This window comes from Convolutriloba macropyga, chromosome 2, assembly GCF_964194025.1.
Source record: "Convolutriloba macropyga chromosome 2, txConMacr16.3, whole genome shotgun sequence".
Taxonomy (NCBI): Eukaryota; Metazoa; Xenacoelomorpha; order Acoela; family Convolutidae; genus Convolutriloba; species Convolutriloba macropyga.
In genome coordinates, this window is record NC_134469.1 from 23388272 (window position 1) to 23408174 (window position 19903).

The 19903-nt window shown below is 35.1% G+C and overlaps 1 protein-coding gene across 3 annotated transcripts in view; it reads right to left on the bottom strand.

The window, feature by feature from the left end:
• LOC142358300 (bridge-like lipid transfer protein family member 3B) overlaps window positions 1–19903 on the bottom strand; it is a 381846-nt gene that overhangs the window by 46012 nt on the left and 315931 nt on the right. The window contains exons 5-13 of one of the 3 annotated variants that reach the window (XM_075409727.1): window positions 18080–18495; window positions 17706–17792; window positions 17333–17362; window positions 16748–16947; window positions 12154–12547; window positions 9130–9236; window positions 1226–1258; window positions 778–849; window positions 317–506 (exon numbers count right to left, since the gene is read on the bottom strand). In XM_075409727.1, coding sequence (XP_075265842.1) covers window positions 317–506; window positions 778–849; window positions 1226–1258; window positions 9130–9236; window positions 12154–12547; window positions 16748–16947; window positions 17333–17362; window positions 17706–17792; window positions 18080–18495 — 1529 coding nt within the window. The remainder of the gene's footprint in view (window positions 1–316; window positions 507–777; window positions 850–1225; window positions 1259–9129; window positions 9237–12153; window positions 12548–16747; window positions 16948–17332; window positions 17363–17705; window positions 17793–18079; window positions 18496–19903) is intronic. The other 2 variants (XM_075409735.1, XM_075409739.1) reach the window with 2 other exon arrangements.

Here is a 19903-nt window from a genome sequence, read left to right on the forward strand (position 1 = left end):
GACTATCTTAAGCTTAATGTAGCGGGGGGGGGGGGGGGGGGGGGGTTGAGCAGAGCGGGGTGAGGGGCAGCTTGTGGGGATTAGTCAATAGTGCGCGGTTACGGTTGGAATGAGCTCTCAGAGAACTCCTCAGCGACTTAATGCCCTCCGGATATCACTTGTATAATTACTGAGTGCAAATAAAGAAATCGATTACCTCGAAATCAAAATTCTTTTCGTGCAAACTTGCCTGTGTCGCTTCAAATGGCTACCCATACCGCGGAGGGCTTAGAAAACACGAAAGGAGTCCTCATTGCCAATGATAACTGAAAATTACCAATTTGATGCGTTCTGAAACTGGTCTTCTGTCTGGCAATGAAGGTATCCGTGACCGTGCTCAGCATTTTCTTTCTATCAGTAAGACTCTTTTCGTGAACATTAGTCATGGTGACACTCGACATTGCCACCTCAATTCCCCTCGGCCTGTCTGGTTGCTCTTCGGGGTGCTTTTCAAGCGTAAATTTAACCTAGAGTACAACAATTTTTACAGTAAACTTTTCGCCATTTTTCTAAATTTAGCAGCTTTTTTAGGCGCCTGACTTGCCCATAGCCCCGAAAATCAAAATACTTGCTCGCTATACTAATATCATTTTTATGTAAGAGTGCTCCTATATTGAAGAAGATCTTCCTATTTCGATGTTGAAGATTGTTAAACCACTTATGCTTTTGTTACATTCATAAGCAGCCCAGGTTTCGGTTGTGATTTCCTTAAGTAATTGGATGCTTTTTAAAAATTACCTGTGGCATTAAAAATTCAGCCTTTAAGTCCACGTGCAGCACCACTTCTGTGCTGTTAGGCTCCGGCATTTGCTGAAACAAAGTGTGCATAATTATACAGAGCAAAAAGTCCAAATTGCGTAGGATCTCATTTGGAACTAGGCGGCTAACAAAATCAGGTCACTTTTGGGCCGCAACGCTATTCCAGTATGAGTTCGCATTTCTCAGTTTCAATACATGAAATAGTTTTTGATCCTTCAGCATTCGGCTACTGCTCATTGTTGGCTAGCACGCAAAAATGAAATAACAGAGCGAAAACATGGAAAAACTAAAGTACTAATGAGAAGTCAACTAAATGACAAAAGAACGGATGTAGAGTGGCATGTTGGTGGGTGACAGAACTACACTCAGCTGAAAAATACCAGTATAAAACTACCATTCCATCACCAATCGCCAATGTCACTGTTACCTGACGTCGCGGTGGTATTTGTCCCCCGTCATCCTTCAATCAAAAATAGCATCACTAAATTTCTCAACTGCATAGAGGAAATATTCTCAAAACATTCAGAATAAAGGATAAAGAATAAAAGATTTAGCATAATTATAAGACTAACTTAACAACTGTTGACCGTCCAGCATATCTTCGAAAAATGACAAAAATTTCTCTCACAGATTTCACACTGAAAAGGAAACTACTATCAAAATACTACTTCAGAAAAGTTAAAGAGGAATGCTCAATGTTAAAATGCAAAAGTCATTTTATTGACTGAGGTGAGTCACGTATGATCAAAATCTAACCACGCAACTGGCCAAAAAGTTTTGTTAAATTGAGTGAGACATGCCGTCACACACGCAAATGCCGTTAGAGAGAGGAAGAATTAATTCAGAAAATTTTACTATCAGCTTTGCGGTGTGAAAAATTTTATAAGGAAAAAAGAGCATCAGACGACCAAAAAAAACATAGCAGGACAAATCCTGAATTACAATTCAATATATATATATATATATATATATATATATATATCCCTAAAAAGATTTAAAAAGAAAGATTAAACCAATTTCGGCGCAATTAGCATTGCTTTTCAGTATTAAATTACCGCCAATTGAGCTCGGCTGTTGGAAAATGGGATTGAGAGAAAATTTTAGATCATGCAAAAAGTCAAGGGCGTAGAAGTACTCCGAAGTAAAAAAAAAAACGGTCAAGCGAAAAATTTGCATAAAAAGACACGTTTACAATAATTTCTTCTGTTCGAGAGCAATTAAAAACCACGAACACCGCAAAGTACATCAGCTCAGCTTACCGCTACAATAAGAAACGATTTATTACGATATTCATGTCAAACTAATCTTAACTCTTCTATGAACTACACAAAAACGGCTTCTGCCAGCATACTTTAAAACATTTACGTTAATATTGAGCCAAATGAACAATTGAGCGGGTTTCCTTTCTACAATTAATGACAGGGAAAAAGCACTTTAAATACATTGCCTTTCAACATTAAAACATAGCGGGCAGATTGCCGGAAAATAGCCGCCGTTGACGAGCTTGATGCACAATGGGATTGAAACAGAAGAGACAAAATGACTGAAATTTTTATGGATTTTTTTCAGAGTCAAAAAGTATTCTAATTTCGGGGGCAGTTTCAGTTAGATTCTAAAAATATACTTAATTCAGCCTCTAAACTGAAAGCTAATAAGCTTAACACCGATATCAGCAAGCAAACACTCTAATGACCTTTGATAACCGAATTCTCAATGACTTAATGACCGCGCTTTATCGGTTTATCTCATCTCTTTTGATTTTGATCTTTTGACTTTGACAGTACTCACCACATTGCGTAATGGAATGCCTGAAAGAATTTAAAATCCCTTCAGTTGAAATAATGAGTGAAATAGTGAGTGTAAAACAAAAAACGCAATCAAAAGATAAAGCAAATTTAAAAAAACATAGCAGGAGAAAACTTGACGTACAATTCAAAGAATTTTGGTGTGACCAAAATCACTAATCCAATTTGACTTCAAATATCGAAAAAAGACAAAATCGAAAGCATTAAAAATTAAAGTGAAATTGCCACATGTGAACAAAAAAACCACTGGCGAGAAAGCAAATTTTGTTCAAACATCGTTTTCTCACTCTACTTTGAAGTTAGAGCGAAAAAAATTCACGCCGCAAAACCACTCGCTTTTTCGCTCCACTTCCTGTTTCGGCGTGACCAAAATCACTTTTCGGCGTGACCAATTTCGGCGTGACCAATTTGACTTCAAAAATCATGAAAATGCGTGAACAGATCTTAGAAAAAAAGACAGCGCCCCAATACAATTCAAATTCTTTGAATTGTAAAAAGGAGAGCGACTAAATAATAGCCATTGAGCGGATGACACTGGCTTTCAATAAAGACCCTTTTGCAATAATTGCTTCTACCTCGTTCGAGATAAATCAGATAGATATAAGTTAAAAAAATTATCGACGCCGCTCAAAAAACTATGTAAAAAAATTAAACTTTAAATTATTAAAATAGCCGCCGTTGACGAGCTTGATGCACAATGGGATTGAAACAGAAGAGACAAAATGACTGAAATTTTTATGGATTTTTTTTCAGAGTCAAAAAGTATTCTAATTTCGGGGGCAGTTTCAGTTAGATTCTAAAAATATACTTAATTCAGCCTCTAAACTGAAAGCTAATAAGCTTAACACCGATATCAGCTAGCAAACACTCTAATGACCTTTGATAACCGAATTCTCAATGACTTAGCGACCGGGCTTATTGGTTTGTCCCGTTTCTTTTGATTTTGCTTTTTTGACTTTGACCGTATTCACTATATTGCGTAATTCAATGCGTGAAAATTTAAAATCCATTCAGTTGAAAAGGAAGTCAGATGTCAAACGTGAAAATTGTGACTTATGTAAAATGAAAAACGTGATCAACAGGTAAAGCGAAATTAAAAAAGGAGAGCGTCTAAATAATAGAAGTTTGAGAGGCTGACTGAAGGCGGCTATTAATAAACAGCTTACTTCCAAAAAAGCTAGAATCATTAACCAAAAAAATTTCAGAACAATTGTCGACTGGCGAAAGATCAGACGCATCACATGTTGCCCCATTTTCTTGCGACCCCCAAATAGTGGGGCAAACTATATGGGAAGAACTTTGGCCGATCGATATTTGACATAGAAAGACATTGGTGCCATCATAAGAAAGCCAACTGAGAGTAGAGTTTTAAATTGATATTTATTTTTCAATCAAATATCGTTTTTTGAGGAGATATCCAGGTTTATATTCTCTCTGCACTGTTTTTTTTACCTTTTCGTTCCCTTTTAGGGGAATTTTTAACAATTTTGCTATTGTATGAAAAAAATGAGAATCACCATCGCTGATTTTTCAATAATTTAAAATTTTTCGAAAAATTGGCGCCAATTGTGCCGTTTTAGTCTAGCTGTGCACCTACTTGACACTTAAACTGCCCTAAAAACAACAAAACAATCAAATTAGACGAATTTTTTCGGTTCCGCTTTCTGGAATATTGATCTGGAAATTTTTCTTATAAGTCTATAAGCAAATGGCGTTTTTAGAATGTTTGTCATTTTTAGAATATTTCATCAAATTTTTTGCCATACATTACCGGTGTTCTACCGATATCAGATTTTTGATAATTTAGCCTTTCTTCATTCAAATTTACTGTCTATTCAGAGATTGTCAGCCAATTTTCATTTCTGGCGTAACTTCTACCGAAAAAGCAACAATCAATGACAATCCTAATAATAAAGACCACTTGAGGCCATTGTGGCTTCAAGTGGTCTAAAAAGCAACTTTAGTGGATTTTTTAAACAATTCAGCTTTTCTGTACTAAACCTAGGACCAAAATTAGCCTCCTTTTAAGTTATTTTTCTGATTAGGTGTCAAATCAGCCTTCTTTAGCTGTTTTGGGTTTAAAGAGGCACCGGCACCGTTTAGGGGTCATAACAACCATTTCCAATTTTTTGTGGTTAAATCAACAGTGATTACCTCCTTTTGTCCAATTTTGGCATAAATGCTGCCCTAAAAGTTGCTGAAACGAGCTTACTAAACCAACGAAAAAAGTATTTGGGCATCTATTATCTAGTGATCATATCAGGAACTGAAACTTCCAGATTTTCTGATAAGACAGATTATTAAGCTGTATTGTATTATTTCACACGGACAACGCACATTTTGATAATCAGCGTCCTATCAGCAGTTCATAGTTGTCTGATTCTGACTCTAATTTTATTCAAATTAGAGTACTTTTCGCCCCCAATTTTTGCCAATTATGTTATTATTGGCGAAAAATTTTTGTTAGGAGCGAACCACTAGAAAGTCTGTTATTAGTCTCCTTATAGTGTTGACAATCGAAAGTTTCGCATTATAAATAGGAGCCATATTTCAAACGTCAGTGAGTCCAAAAAAATTTACTTAGGTAATGCTAGAAACGAGATCAAAAGAACGAGCAGTTTTACAGCAAACAATTGTTTATTAAAAGTTCGTTTAAAACTTGTTTTAAAAGTGGAGAGAAAATTTTTTGTTCTAACAATTGATCGGATTTTAGATAATTATATTTGCGTGGGGAAATGTGACTGCTGTTTTTATCATAAATGTACTCTAATCTTCCAAAGATGTTATTTTTTGAATGGATATCTGGCCAGCAAATGATTTCTACGGCATTGACTATGTTCTCATTTTTGTGGTCGTTTTACTCAGTTTCATTGCAGAAAGCTCCCTTTGAGTTAAAAAATGCATGAATGAACCTATCTATATATGATTTTTTGTTTGTTTCTCATTATCTTATATGTTTCACTATTTTGACATCAGAGTCTCGAATCGTAAATTTTTGGTGAAATATTGAGTTCCATTGGAATTTTTGGTTCATTTCGAGGTCTGATCACTAATGTTGATTACAGAGCAGACAACTGAGCTTATTAAGGAAGCAAAGGAGACATTTGACTGATTTGCTTTCTTATCCTTAAACCTCATTATCGACAGGTTTCCAGTTCATAAATTATGGCAATTGGCTTCTACAACAAATATTTTCCCTCTTTGTAAATTTGCCCGCTTTTGTAATTCTTTTAGTGGTATCATCACTTAATCCCGAGACAGGACCATTACGCTCTCTATGGAGCCATCAATGGAAGTTTTCCTACCTGTTATTTGTCTTTTCGAATTGTATAAATAGTCTCAAGACAACTCGAAGCTGCCCTCTATAGAAAAAATGAAACTGTTTACGTCCTAATTTTTTTTTAGAAATTGTGTTTTTATAGTTTGCCCTGTTTTTCTGTCGTCTTGTCTCGTTTTATCAAAAACAACTTGTGTTGATTTTTAGCAGACGTAGTGGTTTCAGTTTCAGTTTAGCTCGAGTTACTGATCAAGACACCATTTAGGTTTGATTGCCTTTCGTGATATTTTCAATCTAGCCCTCATTTGTTGATATTTACTTGCTTTGTTATTTTTGCCACTTTGCCGCAAACTGCAAATAAGAAACCATTCCTGTCGTTTTCATTTATTGAATACTATGAAAAGCTCGCTGATTTTGAACTGCAGTAACTTTCCTGAAAGGACCATTTGCGGGTTCTCCGCAACATTACTGCTTTGGAATAAAGTGTCCAATTTTTCAACTTAACATGATATGTTTGGATAAATTATCATTGTTTTGAAGAAAATTGCTCTTCTATTCTCCAGATTTTTCATTTGTTTTTGCAGATATTTTGCATCACATATTTGGCTCACAATCAAAGGAGCCAAATACCAAATGTGTTGCTGCATTCTAACACTCGGCTGCTAAACTTCTGTTCTTGAGGTCATTGTTTGCCACATGCTGAAGGGTTTCTGGTCAGTCGATATTTTTTTGAACTTAATTGAAATGCAAGACCTTTGATTTAGATAGGGGTTATCGAAGTCAAATAATTCTGAAGCTTTCTTTTTTGATGGAGCTTAGTGTTTGCAACTTAGCTTGAACATTGAACAGAAATTGCATTCCAAATCTCCTTTCTGATGTTCGATACAATTAGATTTTTAGGCAATCAAATCGTTCTTTTTATGCTTTCAAAATATTATTACTGATAAATTCTTTTTTCAAACATAGCCGCCAGATTGCCGGAATAGCTGCGAAATAGACTTGCGTGCCGTAAAATACAGATGGAAAAAGATACAGAAGTGAGTTGATAATAGTTATCGCCGCCGCCTGTAAAACTTACAAGTTTATTTCAAAGGAGGTTGTTTTTGGGTGCAAAAAAAGTTTCCCTGTCGCGTCTCGAACCGACGATCTCCGGATTAACAGCCAGTCGCCTTAACCACTCGGCTGTCGGACCATACAATCTGTTTTTTACAATCAAATTTGTTTTAGGAACAGATTCTGTTTCTGAATAACCGCAATTTAGGTCACGCAGAAAGCGTGAAATCAAGCGCGAAAATGCCATTTAAGCAGTGACGAGACAGAATGTTCTGGAACAAATGTAAAACGAAAATGAAGCGTCAGACGACGAAACAAAAAAACCAAGAGCACAGCAATATAGCTACGCTCAGCTTACAGCTTCGCAGCTATAACAAAATATGTGTTACTGTTCAGTTTTTGTTCTATCAATTGAAAGATACGAAAACAAAATGTTATCAACCTCACTTATATGTGTCTTTCCTAGTTTGAGAATACAAGATTTAAATTACAAACCATGATCTACACTTTATAATTTGATCTCTGTTTGATTTGTTAGATATTTGAGCCAAGAATGTGGATGAGCGGATTCACAACATCATGTGCGAACGCGTATTACCGAGCCTCCTTGCCAAATTTACTGCTGAAATTTAAGCATACAACACCGTATCAAATTTGAAATGAATACAAAAAGCGGTACACTGCCTTCATTTGTATTGTGTTAGCATATAAAGAGTTTCATTGTAATTTACTGTTATTGCACCAATGAACCAAACACTACATCCAATTCCATTTAATATCAAAACAAAAACAAAAGACCAAGCCCAACTCATTAAAAGTTTTAAAAGGAAGTTTAAGTTTTAGTTTTAAAAGGAAGGTAATGCAGGCCCTCAAAAAGTAAATAAGGATAACTTTATCTGATTATTAAATATAACAAAAAAAAGAACTAGAAGTCGCCTTTATGTCCAGAAGAAACCCTTTATACAAACATAAACCGGCTAATGTTGGAAGAATTGCTCTCCAACAACATGCGATGCAATTTCATTCAGGGGCATCACCTAGATAAGTTTTTCTTTATGGGTGCAAAAACAGTTGACAACGACGCGGGGATTCGAATTATGGACCTCCCGATCCATCACTTGCTTTGCTGCAATTGATTTTATTTTAGCAACAGGCTTTACTTCGGAGTGAGAGCAATAGAGATCGCTCAAAAACGAAAGCAGGAAAAAGTCACTTGAGAAGTCAAAGAATGTTCTAGAATAAAAGCACAAAAACGGCCAAGCAAAATATTTGCATTTAAAAAAACACGTCTACAAGAAATGCTACGAATTTGTTCGAGAGCAATTAAAATTTCTGTTGTCATAGCAACTATTTAGGTTATAGTAATACTCTCGTTACAGTTATAGTAAGTTACGGGGGAAAAGAAAGAAAAGGGGACTACAACAGTAACACAAAAGAACGAAACAACAACCATGAACAGATGTGAGCAGAAAATAACGTTTTACACTCTTTTATTTGAGCATAAATTCTTGAGCAGTAAATTTATACTCTGTACTGTATGGAAAATATTCTTTAGCAGTAAATTATCTGTTACAGTTACCTGTATTTACAAATTACTTGAGCTGCAACTCAACTGTTACTGTCCCAGCGTCTCATATCTCTACTCGCGAGTACATAAAGCAATACCAAAAGCTTAAGTTTAAATAGTGTTGCATAAAGAGGTCTTATCATTGCCCTCGATTTGTTTCCCTATCAGATTGAACTATCATACATCCCGTATTGTGCGATCTATAGCAAACCCAGTCTAATTTGATATTTTAAAAAATTTGAAAAAACGTAGCTTAGCAAACTGTTATAAAACGAATTCGTAATGCACCGGTAGAAATATAGTGGATATACAGTAACAAAAGCGAAAGGCCGAAATAAATTATCCGGACAGATTTGGAACCACTAAAACAAACTGGCCAGTGTAAAGCTTTCCTTGTCTTAAGTGGGACAACAATCGTTACAGTAATCGCAACAAAGATGTCATTTGGGCAAGGTTGTCAAGTTGAAATGCAACTTTAGGTTTTTATAGCTGGAAGATGTGGAGCCGTTAGGTCAAATTAAGACAGTAGTTAGACTCGTCCGATCAAACTAAGACAGAATGTATTTAATTAGCTTTGAACAAGTAATCGGTTGTTACCATACCATGCACAAAATGCAATCAGGACTTACCACATCCTTGGAGACTCTTTTCGCAAAGGCGTTCACCCAAATCAGAGTATTGGGGTCAAAGTCAACGCAGAAGGGATTGAACTTCACGTGAAGGTTGGCATGAGGCACTAAATACAGATGAAAGTACAGATTTTAATTTTTACTTCAACCGTCTATTTTACATATGCCTAGTTGGAATCTATAGCATTAACAAATACACCTAACTTTTATATATAATACATATCTTATCAATGCATCATCCATTATTTTGAGATTTCAACCGAAAAGCAGGTTCAATTATCAATCTCAGGTCGAAAATTATCTTTTATCTTTATTCGAAAATTACGTTTTAGCGAATTAAAACCCTGAAATATTCCAAACACTCACCGAAACGGTATAAAATTATAGAAAACTATCAAATGATAAAAGAAGAGATCATGAATACAAATTTAAGATGTAAACGAAAAGAGAATATCAGAAATTTTCGTTTTAACAAAATACTAATTGATATCAATTTAATTGTAAATAAATTGACTAAGTTGCATTTTACCTGATGATACTAGATATAGCAAAAACATTTGTAAATATGGTTATATAATTGAATTAGTTCTTTAACAACTAATTTTTAATCAAACATAACTGACTAACGTCGGGCGAATTGCTCTCAAAAGACCGACGAGCGGTTGGCTTCGTCAGTAGCTAGCCACGGTTTAGTGAGGCTAGCTTTAGATTAATTGAAGGGGCGTAAGGAAAGCGCAGCTGGGGTGCAAAAGTGGATTGGGGGACTGATGTTGAGGCGACGGGTGGGTGGGGTAAAATGAATTTTTAAGAACAGCCCTTTACACCATAAGTCTCCAAAACAGTTTCTGTTAATCGCATACTTGCAGACTAGTGGGCTGAACGGCTCCTGAAGAAGTTAACCCAAATTGGGCGCTACCTCTTTATCCCGTTTTTGAAGACGAAAGTCAAATGGGTCAGACAAAAAATCGGCCAAGCGAAAAATTGCATAAAAGGGACTAACAGGATTAATATTTGCTACAAACTGCTTTTGAGAGCAATTAAAAATGATTTCCTAAAAAGTGCATGCTAAGTCATGTATGATAAAAACATGTATTATACAATAACTCGTTGTTAATGAGAATCAGAGATGATGACATTCCGCTACATAACAACAGCTGAAGTGCGGCATTAACAAAGAGAGAGAAAGAGAGAGAGAGAGAGATCGAGTGAGAGAGGTAAAACGTAAACTAGAAAGAGAAGAAAAAAACCCTAACCGACAGAGAGCGAAAGTGAGATAAAAATATTTTCCATGATGTGATGCAACTCATAGTTTTCTAGCCTTGTTAGTAAATAAATAAAAACTGAAAAAGGCAAAATTAAAAAAAAAGTTCTTAACTTCACAGTATAAAAGTTCAAAACCATTTTTTGGTCTGGAAAGTTCTGCTAAGTAACCCATCTCCGAGACTTAAGTTTCGTTGGCGAGTAATGGTCGTTAAACTCAGAAAAGCACAAAAAAATTGGAAAATTTCGGAAACAGTTGCAAATTTTAACAAAATCCTGCAAAAATTCACGATAAATAAATATCTTAAGAACCATTTCATTGTCTCAAGAGACTACCGTTATCCCTGTTTCAAGCCTGAAATAGTTTCACTGGCTCTTCTTATCCAAGAATTACTAAAACTGGAGTCATAAAAAATAATAATCACCATCCCATTAATTCGAGAAACTATGGAGCAGCTTATTATCAAACCTTGGAGGAGGTCCCAGGGGCCCCTGGTGCAGGAAAAAAATCAAAAACCGAAAAAATTGCAAATATTTTAAAAGAATTTTTTAATCTCGTGATATTAAAATCTTGAAAACATTCCATTACATCTATAACCTATGCAGTAACATATTACCAAACTCTAGGGGAAGTTCCGTGGCCCTTTAGGCTAGACACGTAAAAATGACAAAAATTTCAGAAAATCTGAAAAATTAAAGTTTTATAAAAAAAAAATTAAGATAAAAACTTGTGATATTAAAAAGTTGAAAATTAATCCATGACCAAAAAAAATTTTCCAGAAACATTCTCTAAACCCTAACGGAGGTTTTCTGACCCTTGAGGCTCAAAAAACCTGAATAATGACTAAAAACAATTTAAAAAAAAAATTGCAAAAATTGTCAAAAAAAAACTATAATTCGTTATATTAAAATCTTGCAAGACATTCCATTACATCTCGAAACTATTCAGTAACCTATTTGCAAACTCTAGAGGAGGTTCCTTGGCTCTTCAGGCTAAAAAACAAAAAAACGACAAAAACTTTCAAAAAAAATGAAAAAAAGTAAATTTTATCAAAAAAATTGCTAAAATTTAAGACATTAAAAAGTTGAAAAACTATTCCATGGCCAACAAATCCTTTAGTATGTTTTCTGGCCCCTGGGTCTGGAAAGACTTGAATAAGGAAAGATAAATTTCAAAAAATTTGAAATTGCACGTTTTGTCAAAAAGAAATGCTAAAATTCGTGATGTTAAAATGTTGAAACCATTCCATTACCATTAGAAACTATGCATTGACCTATTATTAAAACCTAGAGGACGTTCCGTGACACCTAGGGCTAATAAAAATGAAAGATGTCAAATTTTCAATAGGCTTGAAAAAATTGCAAAATAGTATAAATTTGCTTGTTTCGAAAACAGATTCTGTGAATCTCATACTTGAAGACTAGTGAGCTGAAAGGCTCTAAGAGCACTTAATGTCCGCTGTGCTCTAGCTGTTTATCCCGTTTTTGAGGACAAGCTCAAATGGGTCAGACAAAACACCGGTCAAGCGAAAAATGGCATTAAAAACCGACAGGACTAATATAATTGCTACAAACTTCGTTTGAGAGCAATTAATAAGTTACATGAGAACGCTTTTGACTTAACGGAATAATTTAATATAGTTATATAGAAATACGGATACCAAAATTCAACTTAATTTTAACGAGGAACTTAATACAGTTCCCTTGCTCCCATTTGTCACTTCTGTTATCACTCCGATTAGTTTATGCAATAAAAAGCCTAACGTGGCAGTTGTTGAATTTCAGACTGAACCGAGTGCGCGGCAGAAGCAGAGGTTATCTTCCCACTTGAGGCTCCACTGTATGTTGAGCTCCGATGGTGGTGATTCTGGATGGAGGATGTAGACCCATGTACAGTGGAAGAAGAGGACCCAGACATCAGACTAGGTGACGCACATGTGAAGTAGTAATCTGTGTAAATGGCTAGTAGAGAGGGAACATCAGAGGGTATGTGGAAAGTGCTCTTGTCACTGTAGATGAGCTTCCCATTCATAACTTCAGTTCCACTGGTTTTGTTGCTGGTCACGTGGTGCAAAGCGTAAGAGTCCAAGAAAAGGACAAAACAGGAGGACATGAGACGTTGGGGTACAAACACAGGAGCCGATTGAAGAGATCCGGGCTAAAAATAAGAATCCAATTGACGGATACGAGGACGGTGATTAAACTTAAAATAGTGATTTTAAACACCAGCCCACCAGCGTTTATTGGATGATACTTAATAAAACTTGATAACTGTTCTGGTGAATTCGGTCTATTTAGCTAGCTAGCCCAAGATATTATAAAAATTTTGACTTCTAAGACTGCACATATCATATACCTCTCGTATCAAAAGTTGCTAATAACAAAATAAACAAGGTTCGCTTTTTCTGTGCCCTAGGAAAAATTTTCCCACTTTCGTATAAGAAATATTATATCAAAATATCTAAAATATTGCAGAAACGCTTATTTTGGTATCAAACAATGTTCTTATCAAGCTGCTACGAGAAAGGAAATGTTATTTAGCTGAAGTTTGATTAAAAAAACAGCAAAGAGCCCGAGTAGCTTTTAATTACTAAATATGCTTAGTTTTACTAAAAATCTTGTGGATCTTATCAGAAGGAGTTTTCCTCAAACGTGTTTTTACCGAGATCAACCATCCAAATTTCACTTTTTTTCACTTTATTTCGCATTAGTGACCACTTTGATTATAACCAGTCTTCACCTATAACTCATTCAAAATTTAAAGATTTTAACAATTCTAAAATAAAAATCGATGGCTTCCAACTCAAAGGTTTTAAAATGTAACCTCCAACTCAAAATTTTTTCAAAAATCTTTTTATTTTTCCCCACGAAAAAGTTTTGTTCAAAAACAATGGCTAACGTGGCTGTAGAAGCTAATAATTTTGAAGTTATAAATTTTAATGTTTTATCAAGATAATCGAAAATCATCGAGGAAGCGGCGGCTTCATGTCACGTGAATCTAGCGACACCCTTCTCTTTCCAATTTATTTTTAGCCATCAGATATTTCAAAAATGCACAATGCTGAAAAATGAGAAATTTGCTTTTGTATTATTTGTAATAACTAATTCGATTTTGTAGCTCATATTATCAACGAGGCAAAATTGTCTCATTTATTTCCAATTTTTTGAATGTGTGTTCCCAAGTCTTGAATGTGTTTTACATAAAACGATGGACCTAAATAGCAGGTAGAAGTTGAAATTAGGCAGTTACATTAAAAAAGCAGCAGAAGCCGGTGAAACGAACCAAATTTTTTTGATAAATTCAGAAACATATCAGGACAACATGGAATACAATTCAAGAAAAAGAAAAGGCAATTCTGACTACATGTTTGATTTCATTTTGTTATCAATAAAGCAAATGGCGTTCTACAATCGAGAAAAAAGGGCCAAAAATAACTATTTCAAGCAACCTGTGGTATCAAAGAAATCGAAATAAAAGCAAAGACACAGATTAAACAGCATGCTATTAAAAAGTATTAAAAAATGACAAATTGAAATGGACAAAAATTAGCATCTTTGATATTGCATTTTAAATCTCGGTAATCATGCCATCTCAGTAAATTGAAAATTGTCAGAAAAACAAAATGAAAAAGTAAGGCATACGAAAGCGCGTATGACACTAATTTGTGACAATATTGCAGTGAGAAAATTGAAATTAAAAAAAAAGCTACATTCTTCACAACTGGAGGTGTTTCTCTGTGACAACAAGAAACTAATAAGAGATTTTTGATATACTATATACCTGTGAAGATACAGAAAGCTCTTTGATTCAGCTTAAGGCTGACTGTAACAGTTTAATAGTCTACCTTTGGTCTTAATACTCAAAGAAATTAATCACTATTACTATATGAGCATAAACTATAAAAATAACCCGCCAATATTTTCCTGAATATCAAACTTAATACAACTATAAGCCACGTACACGAAGCATCAAAAGGAAGACGATACAATATTGGAGATCAACTCGTACATTTTTCTTTTGTTCCGAACAGAAGGACAAATTGTTCATCAGCAGTGAATTAAAATAACTTTCAATATAGTTGTAAAACTTGTTTATGAAAAACGAAGTAATAATGATTAAAACACATAGAGACGGACCAATTGAAATTTAAATTTTGTCAAACATTTTTTGATTTTAAAAAAGTACAAAGCAGCTATCAACAACAACACGAAGGAACAATAAAGGAGAGAAAACAGATCAGGACTACCTAAATTGAAGTATAGAAAATCTTTTTTGAAAACACAACAATTGTTTCAAAGCAGGCAATTGCTTATAAAAAGACATAGCTGGCAAAGCCCCAGAAAAGAGCCACAATAGTTTCGTAGATCTGCAGTCTCAAAAAGATAGTAAAAGAAACAGACCACAATTCTTTTTATTAAATGCTCAGATATTAATTATATTCTGATTAAAATCTGTCAAAATCATTGCTTCCTCTACTAGCTGCTCTCAAATAACCTTCAATTAGAGTGGCACACATCCACTTGACCTTTACTCTTTGAATTAAAGTAAAGAAAAGTCAATTTTAGAGTGAGGAAGTCATTTTTAAGAGTGAGGTAAGTCACGTGTGACCAAAAACTTCATCACGCGAATGAACAAAATACTCTCTCTAATAAGAGCGAAAAATGACTTCACGCACGCAATTCTTTCGGAAGTGCACGAACAAAAAGTAGACTTGAAGTGATTAAGACGTCATATGGTCGTAAAAAATCTTGACGACGAAATTTAAAAAAACCGAGAGAAGGCCAAAAATAGCCCCCGGCTATCGCTGTGCAGCTATTAATTAACTCTGGATACATAAAAACTACCTATTTAGAACACGGAATAACATCAACAATGCTGCTCAGTGAGAATACCAAAAAATAATATAGAAAGAAGAACCATAACTAAAAATATCCAACACTTTTTCAGAGCAATTATATTCAGACTAAAATTAACGGAATCATAAAAAGTGATTCCCAAATTTGAAGCTAGACGCTATCAAAACAGACCTGTTGCCTTTTAATAACAGTGGTAAGGCAACCTGATAGTAGTCAATATAGTAGGCAATCTGAAGTGGAAATTAGTAATGGCAGCAGCAACAGGACAGCAGGTCAATAAAAACTGGAGAACATTTTTCTCTTTTACTACAGAGAACCGTTCACGCCCTAAGGGTGATTTGCTCTTGCTACGTTCTGCCGCAGTCTTCAAAAAATCACGACACAAACTGTTTAAAAATTGATCTCAAGAACATTAAAATATATGAAGAAGTCCAACATAATCCAAATTATATGAAATGGGAACTCAATAAAAACTGAATGAGTACATGAAGGATCTCGTAACAAGATATATTGCTTGTCATTTTAATGACTGACACAATAATTAAAAAGAACTTTAATAGAGTAACAAAATATGATCAAAATTTTTTTTTTTAAATTATCAAAATAAAAGCATTTTTGTGATATTTTTTCTGTGATAAGTGATTTTTTTTCAAAATTCAGTGCAGCCCAAAAAAGTAGCAAACCAGAATCAGTGGAGTCGTTGCTGCTCTCTGTATAGTTAATTGCACATGCGGACCAAGGTCATGCTATCACTACAACATACATTTAGTTTTTCAGTGTCAATATGAAATATGCTCATAATTTTTTGTATTTCAAAAATTTTTACAAATCAAATAACCAAAAACAGACAGATCTCACATGATTTGTTCCTGTTTCTCAGGATTACAAAAAATTAAATTGTGCTGAACAACTGATAAAAAATTAGGTTAGAACGGGTGAGAAACGTGTTAAAAAATGCTAAAAATCGACTGACAAATTTTTTTCTCGAAAAACGAATTTTATTTTTGTTCTAGATTGAGATATTTACAAAACAATAAGATATTGGTTTTCTGAAATACTCTTGAAAAACCGCTATAAAAACCAGATAGAAACAAATGCAGAATTGAGTTGGAAAGTTATCGCTTCCACCCTAAGGGCTTTAATTCAAAACATTTCTATCATTGAGAACATTTTTGGGTGCATAAAGTTTTGGCATCAGAGAGGTTCTAACCCCAATCCCCGGTGAAAGAATCGGATTCATTAACCACTTGGCTATCAGGCCCTTGTTTACGTTTATCTTGCAATTCAATTTGTTTTAGAAACAGACAATTTCTGAATGCTCGCAATTTAGATCACGCAAAAAGCAGGAAATCAAGCGTGAAATTTTTTTTAATGATGCAACATATGCTATTCCGGGATATGCCCTGAAAAAATTCAAAAATTGTTTGAACAAAAAATTGAGGCTAGCATCAAGTTCTCCCATTTTGTTCAGTGGGAGCAATTAAAATTATACAGCAGTCACCTTTTTCTTGCGAGATCTTGCTTCAATTGAGACAGGACTGCTTCCATAAAAATGAAGTTCAGTTGCAACAAGGTCATCAATCTTCCCGTCTAACTTCAGCTTCAGATACTGCTCTTTGAACAGAGTTATCAACTGGTTCGCCCACATGTTACGGGCCTCAAATAAGTCTGAGTAGTTCTCCCAGTGGTAAAATGTCTGACCTAAAAAAACAAAACTTTAAACAAGACCAGCCATAAAGAAGGAAGGCTCTCGTAACCTGCGGCTTCCGATTCTTAAGGTATCAAACACGCTAAATCTGTAATAATGAAGCTCAAAGATATGAATTCAGCGATTGATGAAGTGATCCAGCTGTTAGTAAAGCTTAGATAGTATCAAACCAGTTTGGCTTGACCAAAAACAGTTCTAGCTCAAATTCAATGACATCCGTTCACCCACGAATAAAGCAATCACTTTTCCATAGACTACAAACACCAACAGAGTTTGACCAAGTGTTGTTAGCTTTCAATCCAGATTATTATTGAAATGCGATAGAAAAATTCATTCATTTGAATTTATTAAAATGTTTGCAGATTGATGGCTACTTACTTAATGGAGAAATCTCTTGCACCGAATTGGCTACAAAACATGTGGTGATCTTTTGATAACAAAATGGCAAATTTACATTATTTGTGACTCTTAGCAGACCTGAATTTGCCTCAAAAATTTCTTATGTGGCTTTCGGCATCGATATTGCCCTTTCTGGAGAATCTTTTAAATCTACCGGACCAAATTTTAATTTCGATGAAAAAGTTCAGATTCGGATTCTGTGGTCCAACTTATCATGCATTTCTGTCTCTGAATACAACTAAATACCTCTAAACAACTTATGGGTAGTTATCAACAGTACTTCATCAGGGTCATAATTTCAGTCGCATGACAATCTTTCGGTTCTTATATAGTATTAATTGTAGCAACTCACCAACTACGTGATAGGGATAGTGGTCCAAGCACATGTTCCGGAGTGACAATTGCAGAGCACCGCCCTCCAGTCGCAAAGGAACTGAATCTGAACAAGAAGCGGATGTTCGTATTTTTTAAACAAATATTTCTGATTGCTACGCTATCATGAATTTGCTCGGTTACCCCAATTTCAGAATTAGCCAGAAAACCATCATAATGCACGCATTTTTAAAAAAAAAGACCGAAACCTGGATATCAGCGTAAAATCAGAAATGCAAAATTATCAGCTGTTTGGGTAATCTTCAAAAACAACATATCTATATCTGGGACACTGTCTCGATGAAGACATTTTGGGAATTATCGTTGCAAAAATTGAGTAAAGCATACACTAACTTGCTCTTTTTGAGTTGTCCTCAACCAAGTGTAGATCAATTCTCCGACATACAAGATGGTACGAAGTCTCGTGGATGTCATTGATGTCAAATATTTTACACATCTTAACTTCCTGGTCATTCTTGGGGAGTCTAAAGGATGCTGACGAGGCGTAGTGGGCACCTGCCGCGCCACTTTGACCAGACGAGGTCTTCATTTGCTCCTGTTCCGAATTTGACACTCCTGATTTGAGCTGACTAGCTTTGTGGGCTTTCATGACCAAAGGCTTCAGCATATTGATATAGGAGAGGACCGCTTTGATCTGAGAGTCATTCAGAACCCATAAAAGGTCCTCAATAATTAACTTGACCTTTGAGGCCACAAATCCACAGTCGTTTAAACGCTTTTTAATTGATACTTGCACTTCGGAATTATTGCTGAAACAAAACAACAGAACGTCAGCACCTTTCTTCACAAAATCAACGTCATTTTTCAAACTTAACGTTTGAGTGACTATGAGAGTGGTTTAATGGAGCACAGCTTTGTTATATAGCAAAAAAAGTTAGCATTCTGGTTCAACTCAAGAATAAAACTTCATTTCTTGGCACATGCGCCTTTTTGTTTCGTCAGAGAATATCCGGCAGATTACGCAAACGTAATCGTGATTTATACTCATTTCGGTTATGAGGTAAAGGCTCACATGCTTCGTAGAAATCGAATTAAAATTTAAACCCATGATGAGCACAGATATTATGTCCTGATGACTGGCCTTCATCGAATTTTCGCTTTATTGACATTGGCCGCGTTTACGAAAACTAACTTTGTTAAATGAATTTTTAAACCCCATTCATTCAGCTGAACAAATAGATAAGGTAAATCAACAGTTGTTAAAAGTGATGGGCGAAAAAGAACGACGTGAACGAAATGTAAAACAAATTGAAAACGTGGCAGCAACAACATCGCAATTTATAGAGGTTTCAAAGACAAGCTTTGCCAGTTCCACAAAGCTAGAAATCAAATGGCACAGAAAGAGATCTCGAAAACCGTAATTCAAAAAAAAATCCTATTTCAAAACATACCCAACAGATCGCAAAATTGAAAATGTGGCAGCAAAAGCATCGCAATTTATAGAAGTTTCAAAGACAATCTTTGTCAGTTCCACCAAGCTAGAAATCAAATGGCAGAAAAAGATCTCGAAAACCGTAATTCAAAAAAAAAACCGTACTTCAAAACATACCGAAAAACATTGCAAGAAAATAGCCGCCATTGATTCTATGCGTTTACGAAAACTAACTTTGTTAAATGAAATTTTAAACCCCATTCACTCAGTTGAACAAATAGATGAGGCAAATCAACAGTTGTTAAAAGTGATCGGCAAAAAAGAAAGAAGAACGAAATGTAAAACAAATTGAAAAAGTGGTAGCAAACGCATCACAATTTATAAAGTTTCGAAAACAAACTTTGTCAGTTCCACCAAGCTAGAAATCAAATGGCAAAAAAGAGATCTCGAACACCCCTAATTCAAAAAAATCCTAATTCAAAACATACCCAACAGATCGCAAGATTGAAAATGTGGCATTAAAAGCATCGCAATTTATAGAAGTTTCAAAGACAGGCTTTGTCAGTTCCACCAAGCTAGAAATCAAATGGCACAGACGGAGATCTCGAAAACCGTAATATAAAAAATCGTAATTCAAAACATACCCAACAGATTGCAAGAAAACAACCGCCATTGATTCCCAAAACCCCGATCGTGAAAATAGCTGGTAGAATTCCAGAAAATAGCCACAATAGCTTTGCACATCTGCAGTCTCAAAAAGAAAGGAAAAGCCCAAATATCAGACT